The 13,781-nt window shown below is 35.5% G+C and overlaps 1 protein-coding gene across 1 annotated transcript in view; it reads right to left on the minus strand.

Moving 5' to 3' along the window:
- Nucleotides 1-2,946: 2,946 nt before the first annotated feature.
- LOC123542208 (NADPH oxidase 5-like) overlaps nt 2,947-13,781 on the minus strand; it is a 115,941-nt gene continuing 105,106 nt past the window's right edge. The window contains exons 15-19 of the mRNA XM_045327915.2: nt 9,326-9,421; nt 8,346-8,549; nt 7,227-7,400; nt 6,169-6,261; nt 2,947-5,395 (exon numbers count right to left, since the gene is read on the minus strand). Of these exons, the coding sequence (XP_045183850.2) occupies nt 5,264-5,395; nt 6,169-6,261; nt 7,227-7,400; nt 8,346-8,549; nt 9,326-9,421 (699 nt within the window). The 3' untranslated portion in view covers nt 2,947-5,263. The remainder of the gene's footprint in view (nt 5,396-6,168; nt 6,262-7,226; nt 7,401-8,345; nt 8,550-9,325; nt 9,422-13,781) is intronic.

A 13,781-nucleotide genomic window follows, 5' to 3' on the forward strand; every position in this document is an offset into this window, starting at 1 on the left:
TCTGACCTTTGGCCTCTTAAGTGTGACCTTGACCTTAGACCTAGGGACCTGGTTTTTGCGCATGACACTCCGTCTCATGATGATGAACAATTGTGCCAACTTTCATCAAAACCCTCTATGCAAGAAGAAGATATGCTCCGGACAAAGTTTTCATTCTTGTATCCTTTGACCTCTAAGTGTGACCTTGACCTTAGGCCTAGGGACCTGGTTCTTGTGCATGACACTCCGTCTCATGATGGTGAACAACTGTGCCAAGTTTCATCAAAATCCCTCCATGCATGTAGAAGATATGCTCCGGACAACGTCATACTTGAATTTGACCTTTGACCTCTAAGTGTGACCTTGACCTTAGGCCTAGGGACCTGGTTCTTGCGCATGACACTCCGTCTCATGATGGTGAACAACTGTGCCAAGTTTCATCAAAATCCCTCCATGCATGTAGAAGATATGCTCCGGACAAGGTCTGTGGACGCCGCACGCCCGCCCGCCCGCCCGCCCATCCGCCCGCCAGGGGCGTTCCCATAATATGTTCTCCGTGACTACTTGATAAACGACATTGTGTCTGAAATCATTAGTCCTCCACCTCTGATTCATGTGTGGAAGTTGGCAGTTACTTGCTGAGAACAGGTTTGTACTGGTACAGAATCCAGGAATACTGGTTAGGTTAACTGCCCGCCGTTACATGACTGAAATACTGTTGAAAAACGGCGTTTACACCCTACATGACCCAGATTTAAAGTTGGTCTAAATATCATCAAGATTAACATTTTGACCAAGTTTCATTAAGATACAGTCATAAATATGGACTCTAAAGTGCTTATTAACTTTTCCTTTGATCTGACCCGGTGACCTAGTTTTTGACCCCACAGGACCCAGATTCGAACTTGACCTAAAGATCATCAAGATTAACATTCTGACTAAGTTTCATGAAAATAAAGTCATAAATGTTGCCTCTAGAGTGTTAACAAGCTTTTCCTTTGATTTGACCAAGTGACCTAGTTTTTGAACCCACCTGACCCAGATTTGATCTTGACCTAAAAATCTTCAAGATTAACATTCTGACCAAGTTTTATTAAGATATGGTCATAAATGTGACCTCTAGAGTGTTCACTAGTTTTTCCTTTGATTTGACCTGGTGACCTAGTTTTTGACCCTACATGACCTAGATTCAAACTGGACCTAAAGATCATCAAGATTAACATTCTGACCAAGTTTCATGAAGATACCATCTTAAATCTGGCCTCTACAGTGTTAACAAGCTTTTCCTTTGATTTGACCTGGTGACCTAGTTTTTGATTCCAGATAACCCAGTATCAAACTCGTCCAAAATTTTATTGAGGGTAACATTCTGACCAAGTTTCATTAAGATTGGGCCAAAATTGTGACCTCTAGAGTGTTAACAAGCTTTTCCTTTGGTTTGACTTGGTGACCTAGTTTTTGACCCCAGATGACCCAATATCAAACTCGTCCAAGATTTTATTGAGGGTAACATTCTGACCAAGTTTCATTAAGATTGGGCCAAAATTGTGACCTCCAGAGTGTTAACAAGCTTTTGCTTTGATCTGACCTGGTGACCTTGTTTTTAACCCCAGATGACCCAATATCGAACTCGTCCAAGATTTTATTGAGGATAACATTCTGACTAAGTTTCATTAAGATTGGGCCAAAATTGTGACCTCTTGAGTGTTAACATTCAAATTGTTGACGCCGACGGACGACGACGGACGACAACGGACGCCGACGGACGACGGACACAGGGCGATCACAAAAGCTCACCTTGAGCACTTTGTGCTCAGGTGAGCTAAAAATAATAAATAAATAAATTGGCACATCAAACTATAGGTCGACCACATTTTTTGAGCCGTGACTAGTTTATGCAGAACAGTTGATTCGCCAAAAAGGGGTAGAAACATATATGTAATACATAGAAAAGTGGTATAAGTTACCAATGAATGTAAACAAATGCATGGCCCAAAGGATACAGCGTTGGCTTAACAAACATGCTTTTCGAGGTTCGAGCTTTGGTAAGCTCACATTTTTTAAAAAATATCTAATTGTGTTTCAATAATTATTGCACGAGAAAACTGCACGTAAGAACTTGACGTTTAAGATGGCGCATGTGAAAGACCTTATTACGGAGGGTTTACAAACAGTTTCATCTTCAGATTGGCCTAGGATGTATTGACCATTTACTGTCACTTGAACAGAAATACTGGGAGTTAGATACTGCTATAGATGATCTTCCAGCACCAGTGATCATCGAGCTTAACTCGGATTCTGATACATCATCTGACTCTGAGACTGACACAGCTGAAGTGTCGTCAACAGACACAACAAGTGAAGTTAAAATTATATGACATGAATTTAACTGAAATAAAAGTAGCAAAAGATATGAAAATATAGAAACAGTGAAAAAAATAAGCATTATAATTAAAATATACAAAATGTTTTTTTAAATATAATCTTCAAAGGTTCTTGGCTAAAGTAAAATTAAAATAATTCATACTAGAGAAAAAATAGGGCCGTAATTTGGGCTCGAACTCGCACTTCAGGGTTTGTACTCATTACGCTTTACCAATTGCGCCAGCGATATAATCAAGTTCATAGTAAACAAAATATACATATCAACTTACTCTGTAGCAATTTTTCAGCCAAGTATGGGTCGATATAACCCAACTGATTATTGAAAAAGTATTTCGTTTCGTCACGGCTAAAAACTCCCGGTCGAACTCTGCGCACATTTGATTTGCTGTCCACGTGATGATAGCGTCTAAAAATACTGTCGCGTCTCGTTCTATATTTATCAATGTTTTCAAAATAAAGCGTTGTAACGGTTTATGAAAGTACATGAGAAAAACTACAAAATTTCGAATGCTGTCGTAATTCTGGAAACTGTAAACTGGTCAACAATTATGTTTCATGTAAATATAAGAAACAGTGGCAGCATTTTGCATTTCGGTGATAATTTATTTTAAAAACTGCAATTCACAATGTGTGGGTTAGTCGCTATAAGTCTTCTTTTAGTCGTAAGGACTATGATCAGTTTTGCTTGTTTAGACATTCAAAAGGCCTTTCCAAAAATGTAAAGGTTTATATCCTTTCTAAATACACCGTGTAACAAAAATGATACTACAGACCTTTGAAAATTATAATGAATACAATTTCTTAAAAGCATGGCCAGCATTAATAGTTAATGAAACGTACCATGTCATAATATGAGAGCAGCATTAAATTGATAGCTACCAAAAAGTACCATGACATTATACTAGAATAACATTGATAGCTAACAAAAATGCCATTATACTAGAATAACATTGATAGCTAACAAAAAGTACAATGCCATTATACTAGAATAAGACTGTTAGCTAACATAAAGTACCATGTCATTATACGAGAGCAGCATTAAATTTATGGCTAACAAAAAGTACTATGCCATTATACGAGAATAGCATTAAATCTATAGCTAACAAAAAGTACCATGCTTTTATACGAGAACAGCATTAAATTTATAGCTAACAAAAGTACCATGCGATTATACGAGAACAGCATTGATAGCTAACAAAAAGTACCATGTCATTATACGAGAGCAGCATTAAATTTATAGCTAACAAAAAGTACCATGTCATTATACGAGAGCAGCATTAAATTTATAGCTAACAAAAAGTACCATGTCATTATACGAGAATAGCATTAAATCTATAGCTAACAAAAAGTACCATGCTTTTATACGAGAACAGCATTAAATTTATAGCTAACAAAAGTACCATGCGATTATACGAGAACAGCATTGATAGCTAACAAAAAGTACCATGTCATTATACGAGAGCAGCATTAAATTTATAGCTAACAAAAAGTACCATGCCATTATACGAGAGCAGCATTAAATTTATAGCTAACAAAAAGTACCATGCCATTATACGAGAGCAGCATTAAATTTATAGCTAACAAGAAGTACCATATCATTATACGAGAATAACATTGATAGCTAACAAAAAGTACCATGTCATTATACGAGAGCAGCATTAAATTTATAGCTAACAAAAAGTACCATGTCATTATACGAGAGCAGCATTAAATTTATAGCTAACAAAAAGTACCATGTCATTATACTAGAATAACATTGATAGCTAACAAAAAGTACCATGTCATTATACGAGAGCAGCATTAAATTTATAGCTAACAAAAAGTACCATGCTTTTATACGAGAACAGCATTAAATTTATAGCTAACAAAAGTACCATGCGATTATACGACTAGAGTGGAAGACCCCTGTGTGTAATCAAGAAGAAACATTTACTGACTTGGATATAACCAACAACAGCCGCTTAAAAAGAAATGTTGACGGCTGAATAAACATGTACATGATATCCTCTGTATATTAACACCGCCTTTAAATAAAATTTGTATCTAAATTTGTATGACATAATTTGATTTTAATTCATTTGTAGTAAATTTAACTGTGAATAATTTACTTGAGACATATTCATCTTTTAACAGGTCTGACATTTTATTTCCATTTGGAATATTAACATTTATCCCATAATTTATAACAGCTGGAGAAGTTTTCGAAATGTAGAAAAGCATTTTTACAATATTTCGTGAATTTCTTTAAGGTTTAGGAGTATATCATCAAAACACAGAAATATTTGATGAACGAACAACGTCTTTACCAATAGTTTTCATGACCATTACTGTCCCGTTCGAGGATACTTAAAATATTCTGAAAAAGCTGCCCCCCTCCCCCTTTGAAAATGAATGCTATCTGTAAGGAAATAAAAATAAACAATTGGTGAAAACTGTGTTCCATGTAGTTATGTGAAATTTCAACACTCGTATGCTATTGCAAATGCATCAAAACGAACATATGTAACTGTTCTTTAAAAATGGTAAGTTTTTAAAAGATGTTTAACTGTCCGGACGTGGGGTCCCTTAAGGCAGTCCTTTTTACGGAATTCAATGTTTATATCAGTATACTGACACTTGTTTTGTATAGAAATATACATGTTTTGCAAGCTGATCAATTTTCATGTGAAGCAACTCTTTCTTTTTATGATTTGGTGTTGTTTGATTTTTTCTCAAAACGCAAGGCTAAGCGTTAATGGAACAATCTTTTGAATATCCTCTCTCAAAACAAGCTTTTCTATATTACAAATATGCATAAACTTTACAAATGATATAAACACCAACATGTTTATTTGCAATTGTGTCCGATTTTGTTAAATGACGTATATTGATGAACCCGAGACAGATGAAGTCCCCATCTTCAAAAGTTTTCCTTTGAAAACGCAAATTTATGTTTTGTCGCTTCTTCTTTCAACGTTTTGGCAAGGGTAGGTGGTCCGCATACAAACACTTTCACTTTTCCGTTATTTTCTGCTTTAATGTCTTTGAAAATCTGAAGGCAGAAATATATAGAGAATCTATAGAACAATCTGTAATCTCCGGATACTTTATGTTCAAACTGTTACGGACTATATAGATATGAGATTCAATAGATTTTAAGATAATGTTTATCAAGAATACAGTTTCTTTGACTTATAATTCAGAAAATGAATTCATCCCCATTTTTTCAAATACCATCGGCGGACTCAGGTCGAAAACAGCGTCTTGGCATATGTCATTTCATGTCCGAAAAATGGGTTTGTTTGTTTGTTTTGGGTTAAACGTCGTTTTTCGACAGTATTTCAGTTATGTAACCTAACTAGTGTTCCTGGATTCTGTACCATTACAAACCTGTTCTCCGCAAGTAACTACCAACTTCCCCATATGAATCAGAGGTGGAGGACAAATTATTTAAAACACAATGTCTTCTATCAAATCATCACGGAGAACATACGCCCCGCCCAGGGAGCTAACTCGCGACCCCGCGATTTGTGCTCTCCCAACTGAGCTAAGTGGACGGGCTGTGCTAATTGGTCCTAGGTGGGCCCGGTTTAGAGTTAACATTAATTAAAAAAAACTTTTAGGTAAGTCTTATTTTCAATAGTCAAGTGATAGTCACAAATTTCTTCTGCAGCTGCCAATATTGCCAAATAACGTTATCAGAAATATTTGCTTAACAAAATGCCCGCTTCCTTTCTTAAATAAATATTTTCATTCCGTATTCGTTCCAGAGAAAATCCGCCATCTTATTTCGGATTTTCTCTGACTTATACCTGTTATATTTACCTTATCCCAATCGGGTCTCCCAGGTTCTGTTTTCGTCCTCAGTCCCGTAATAAGATCTCTCCCACTTTTGTCATACATCAGGTCAAGCGCTACCTATCGGGATGAAATAAAGCTTGAATATAAATCTGCTTACAAATTGCTTATGGTTTAGCTGTATATCACTAAACCACAAATATTTTTTTGATCTTTACCAACAATCTACCTGTCCATTACACATTTTACTATACTGTCCCATACGACTAGCTAAAAAAGTTGTCTCCCTTTAATAAAGAATGTCATTTGTCAAGAAACAGTGAAAACTACGGTGCCCGTAAAGTGACAAGTGAAACTTTTTTTATTTCGTTTTTAGAAAATTTCGTTTTTCCGAAATAAGATTTAGTAAAAACCATTTATTATTTCGTAAAGACGAAATGTTATTTCGTAAAAACGAAATCTTATTTATTGTTATTTTGTAAATAAGATTTCGTTTTTACGAAATAACATTTCGCTTTTACGAAATTTAATTTTGTTTTTTTACTACGAAATCTTATTTCGCAAAATGGCGCGACTATCAAATCATCACAGCTTTGTACTGGTTTAGAATCCGTGAACCACGGTTAGGTTAACTGCACGCCGTTACATAACTGTATTGTAAAAAAAAAACCGGCGTTAAACAGAAAACAAACACAATATCTGTTGATAAACCACTTACAACATTTTTGTAACTGTACCCGATAATTTCATCATGTCTTTCGGTGGTTTAAGTGAGAAAGTTGTGTCTAACGGGTAAATATGTGATTTACACGTTAGAGTAGTAAATTTTGATTACCACGTACCGTGATGTTTGGTCGGAAATATACAAGTGTCGTTTCCCACGCAGTTGCTGGTTTAGTGCTTATAACATTGGACCTCTATTCACAATTACTGATTGCATTTAGCATGTACTTACATTTACGCACGTTTTATGTAATTCAATACAACACAATAAAATAAATCATCCTTTGTTAAATTGTCTTATGAACTGCTAGCTTGCATATAAAAATGGAAGTATTGTGATTTTTTTCACTGCTACTGCATACCTGTAGACCAATCCCTTTCAGGTCTGTTTTCTTCTGCGCCGATGTCATGTACATGTGTATTTGTATCCGATTGTCCAGGATGTCGTGCTGAATTTGTTCATGTTCGATCTGAGTTAGTAACGACACGAACCACTCAAAACATTTCTGGTCTCTGTTCACCCATATAAAATCAACCTTTAAAAAATCACAAGTTAGAAATAAACAGTTAATTAAAAACAACTATTGCTGCATTGCTGCATTTCGAAATGTTTTGTTTTAGAAACTTTTTTTCGGAATCGTCTGAAGCTGTACACATATAAAAAATATCCAAAGTCATACACAAAGCATTGTCTAATCTCGTTTACCTACTATCCAGTTTCGTTTATCTGCTATCCAGTCTTATTTATCATCTCTCAAATCTCGTTGACTTTCCCTCTGATCTTCTTTACCCTCTTACCCTCTCTCCAATTTCTTTCTCCTCCTTTCCAATCTGGTTCAAATCCTCCCAAAATCAGTTTACTCCTCTTCACTTCCGATTGTGCTAAGTTTTAACCTTATCTCCAATTTCGTTCACCTTAGCTCAGATCTGGTTTGCTCACTCTCTGATCTTGTTCACCTCCTTTTACATTTCGTTCACCTCATCTTATCTCCAGTTTGTTTGCCTCCTTTCAAGTACCGTTTACTATCCCTCAATTTCATTTACATCATCTCCAGTCTCACTTCTCTTCAGCCTTGCTTACCCTCTTTCCCATCTCGTTCACTTCTTCTCCAGTCTCGTTTACTTCTTCTCAAATCTCGTTTACCTCCTCTCCGATTCTATTTACCATCTCTCCGTTTACCATATCACCAATTACGTTTATTCTCCCCCATCTTGTTTTGCATACTAGTATTTCCAATCTCGTACATCTCCACTTTAGTGTCATTCTCCTCCTCTCAAGTCTCGTTCATTTCCTCTAAAACCTTACTAAACCTCTTTACCATCTCTCCAATCTTATTTACCATATCAACAATCTCATTTACTCTTTCCGCAAGCTCGTTTATCTTCCATCTCCTCTCTTTTTCGTTCATCTACTTACCAATGTCATTCACCTCCTCTCCTACTTCTTTTTCACCTTCTTTAAAATAATTTATTCACAATACCTTTTTCAGCTTTATGTCAGTTGTGTCGGGCAACCAGACGTACTGGCAGTTTGGACATTTCTGTCTTGCTGCGTTGAACTTGTACCATACGCTCTGTAAAATGGACGCCATCGGCGTTATCCCAATGCCAGCACCAACAAGTACCGCATGATCTGTGTCAAACACCTCCCGAGTACCAGTTCCGTATGGGCCATCCAGGAAGCACTGTCAAAAAGATATATATAAGTAAATGTATATAAACTTATTGCCAATGCAACATAAGTTATAGATGATATGTTCTGGATTCAGTATAAACCATAATACGCCATGTTTTGTAATACCATATGCATATAAATGTGTTTCAGTAATAATAATAATAACAACAACGTTATTTAAAGACGGTAACACATAAAGACATATAACAGTTCTAAAACATATTTAAAATTTACAAACTTTACGTTTCAATGTAGCCTTAAAAAATACAACAGTTCAACATAAAAAGGGATAATTGATTATCTAATTTTATTGAAAAAAAAAAGGCAGAAGATCAATTTACGTCATATACATTTAAACACAACATTCATTTTTGACAAAAACTCCATCTAATTTGATAAAATTCACAAAAGTCAGACCACTCAGATAAACAATCACATACAAAAATAGACGGCAAAAGGATAGCATAGATTGTTTCATCACGGGCGGACACCTGCATGGGTAGAACCATCGACCTTCTGTAAGCCAGCAGTGTACTTCTACAGCAAAATGACCTTCATCATATTACAAATGTATCATCACTAACAATTGATCTAAGGTCATTATTTCTACTGCTGGAAAATATCAAAATAACAGATATATAGGATGGTACACGATTTTTTGTAGTTTTTTTCCTGGTTCCCTGATTTGTACCAGTTTTCAGAAATACTAATAAATAAGAACCTGATTCGTCCCGGAATACGATGCTCACTCTCACGAATGGAGTTAGCTCAATTGTATGAAATTACCTTCACCGAAACTTTTTTATGATTTTGCTCTCGTTTCGAAATAGTTTTGCCATGTTGCTGAGAGAGGTTGATTCGGGTTGCGCGCTCAACGTATGCCTGCAAAAGAAGTATCACATAAGATGGTATTACTTAAGTTTAGTTAGACAATATCAGTCAAACTGAATCAATTGCAAAGGTTTCTTTCGCAGTATCAACTACATTTTATATCAACTACACTTTATCGCAGTATCAACCACACTTTATCGCAATATCAACTACATTTTATATCAACTACACTCTATCGCGGTAGCAACCACACTTCATCGCAGTATCTATAGATCAAACATACACTTTATCGCAGTATCAACTACACTTTATCGCGGTATCAACCACACTTTATCGCAGTATCAACTACATTTTATATCAACTACACTTTATCGCAGTATCCACTACACTTTATCGCAGAATCAACAACATTTTATATCAACTACACTTTATCACAGTATCAACCACACTTTATCGCAGTATCAACTACACTCTATCGCGGTATCAACCACACTTTATCAAGGTATCAACCACACTTTATCACAGTATCAACTACACTCTATCGCAGTATCAACTACACTCTATCGCAGTATCTACCACACTCTAGCGCAGTATCAACCACACTTTATCGCAGTATCAACTACACTCTGTCATGGTATCAACCACATGTTATTGCAGTATCAACTACTTTTTATATCAACTACACTTTATCGTAGTATCAACTACACTCTATTGCAGTATCAACTACACTCTATCGCGGTATCAATCACACTTTATCGCCGTATCAACTACACTCTATCGCGGTATAAACTACACTCTACTGCAGTATCAACCACACTCTATCGCAGTATCAACCACACTTTATCGCAGTATCAGCTACACTCTATATTGGTATCAACCACACTTTATCGTAGTATTAACTACACTCTATCGCAGTATCAACTACATTTTATATCAACTACACTCTATCGCGGTAGCAACCACACTTCATCGCAGTATCTATAGATCAAACATACACTTTATCGCAGTATCAACTACACTTTATCGCGGTATCAACCACACTTTATCGCAGTATCAACTACATTTTATATCAACTACACTTTATCGCAGTATCCACTACACTTTATCGCAGAATCAACAACATTTTATATCAACTACACTTTATCACAGTATCAACCACACTTTATCGCAGTATCAACTACACTCTATCGCGGTATCAACCACACTTTATCAAGGTATCAACCACACTTTATCACAGTATCAACTACACTCTATCGCAGTATCAACTACACTCTATCGCAGTATCAACCACACTTTATCGCAGTATCAACTACATTTTATTGCAGTATCAACTACACTCTAAGATGGTATTACTTAAGTTTAGTTAGACAATATCAGTCAAACTGAATCAATTGCAAAGGTTTCTTTCGCAGTATCAACTACATTTTATATCAACTACACTTTATCGCAGTATCAACCACACTTTATCGCAATATCAACTACATTTTATATCAACTACACTCTATCGCGGTATCAACCACAGTTTATCGCAGTATCAACTACACTCTATCGCGGTAGCAACCACACTTCATCGCAGTATCTATAGATCAAACATACACTTTATCGCAGTATCAACCACACTTTATCACAGTATCAACTACACTCTATCGCAGTATCAACTACACTCTATCGCAGTATCTACCACACTCTAGCGCAGTATCAACCACACTCTATCGCAGTATCAACTACACTCTATCGCAGTATCAACCACACTTTATCGCAGTATCAACCACATTTTATTGCAGTATCAACTACACTCTATCATGGTATCAACCACCCTTTATCGCAGTATCAACTACTTTTTATATCAACTACACTTTATCGTAGTATCAACTACACTCCATCGCAGTATCAACTACACTCTATCGCAGTATCAACCACACTTTATCGCAGTATCAACCACACTTCATCGCAGTATCAACTACACTCTATCATGGTATCAACCACCCTTTATCGCAGTATCAACTACTTTTTATATCAACTACACTTTATCGTAGTATCAACTACACTCTATCGCAGTATCAACTACACTCTATATTGGTATCAACCACACTTTATCGCAGTATCAACTACATTTTATATCAACCACACTTTATCGTAGTATCAACTACACTCTATCGCAGTAGCAACTACATTTTAGATCAAACACACTTTATCGCAGTATCAACTACACTCTATCGCGGTATCAACCACACTTTATTGCAGTATCAACTACATTTTATATCAACTACATTTTATCGCAGTATCAGCCACACTTTATCGTAGTATCAACTATATTCTATGGCGATATCAACTACACTCTACCGCGGTATCAAATCGAGATATCAACAACACTCTACTGCGGTACCAACTACACTCTATCGCGGTATTGTAAAGTTAGGGGAATTAACTCCTGATTTTATTATGATAATTAATAAGTGAACCAACAATTCCATTTTACTACGTTCCTTTTATTTCTATGGTTCTAATATATATGTAACGTTCATGTCCATCAAACAATAAAATATATTTCCAAAACATTATTTAAATCTTTCACTTCATTATCTCATTAATAATATTTTCTTCATAATTTCTGATCTAACTCCAAATTTTGACCTAAACAGTTCTAAACCTAAAAAGTATTCTGACCTAAACAGTTCTTAGTCTTAAAATCTTCTGACCACAACAATTTACAAACTTGAGCAGCTTCTGAACGTAGCCACACCTACAGGTATCATATTTCACAGGGCTGACCCTTTCTTAACCAATCAATGCCTTTGTAAAAGAATAGATAACTTGTCAATATTCATTAATTTGGTTATTAATGATGATTCCATCTTTTCCCACCAAAGCTAAAGATCAAAGGCACTTTCACCTATGTGTGACTTTTAAGGTATTAGGTCACTAATAGTAATGTTTACAAAATGGCCTTTGCTTGGTATATTCTGAAAGGTAACCGTATTTTGCACTATTTTGCAAATTTTAAACAACTTTTACCCTGCCGTTTTTTATAAATTTTGAATAACTTACGGTATCTCCTCAAGCTCAAGTAGAGACAAATTTCAAAGTGATAGCCACTATTTAAAACGTTTGCAGAGAACTCATTTTACCATTAATTCCAATAGAAGAAACATTAAACTATTGGTAACCAATTATAAAACACAAAATAAAAATGTTAATATCATTTTTTCTATGGTGTCTTAAGTAAACAGATTTAATGAGACAGAATTCATACTTCAACATTGAAAAAATAAGGTCAAATGATGTGTTTCTGTTTTGAATTTTGCTTACTCCATTTAAAAATAACCTTAGAGAAGACGTAAAACCTACCTAAATTTCTTCCACAATATATAATCTAACAGCGAAAGCAAAATAGAGAACTTTCACCGTGCGTAACTCAATATTTTTAAAGATGTGTAACTCTACCCCTTCTGTTTAAGTAGTAAATTCACTTTGAACACCAAAAAATCGCTTATAAGATTCATCTTTTTCCATTTTTGTACAAACATCAATAATAAGTCTTGAAAGAAGTAAAAACTTATTAGTAAAAAAGGAAAATAAAGAAAAAAAAATTGGTCTCGGTAGGGCTTGAACCTACGCACCCCTAAGAATTGCAGTAAAAGTAGGTTTATGGTAGGAATTAAATACTCTTCAAAAAGGAGGTTCTCTATTAGTGATCTAATACCTTAACAAGTAATACCATACCAAATTGCAGTATGTAGATCATGCTGCTTTCTAGACAAAACCAGCATGGACATTATGTTATATCAAAGACAAGCTATGTACACTTAATTAGCTCACACCTTGCCTAATATCTATACTTAATTCTGTCCAGACCATAATAAATATGCAGCTGCTGTGCATTCATGATTTGACCCAACAACTACTTTACTTAAAAATTTATCAAATATTAATAATGCATAATATTAAATTCATCAAAAATAATATTCATAATCATAACTCTGTGACAGTATCAAGTACACTCTACTGCGGTATCAACTACACTCTATTGTGGTATCAACTGCACTCTTCTGCAGTATCAACTACACTCTAACGTAGTATCAACTACACTCTACCGCAGTATCAACTACACTCTACCGCAGTATCAACATCAACTACACTCTATCGTAGTATCAACTACACTCTTCCACAGTATTAACTACACTCTACCGCAGTATGAACTACACTCTATTGTGGTATCAACTACACTCTTCCGCAGTATCAACTACACTCTATCGCAGTTTAACTACTTTTTATATCAACTACACTCTACCGCAGTATCAACTACACTCTACCGCAGTATCAACTACACTCTACCGCAGTATCAACATCAACTACACTCTATCGTAATATCAACTACACTCTTCCACAGTATTAACTACACTCTACCGCA

This window comes from Mercenaria mercenaria, chromosome 19, assembly GCF_021730395.1.
Source record: "Mercenaria mercenaria strain notata chromosome 19, MADL_Memer_1, whole genome shotgun sequence".
NCBI lineage: Eukaryota > Metazoa > Mollusca > Bivalvia > Venerida > Veneridae > Mercenaria > Mercenaria mercenaria.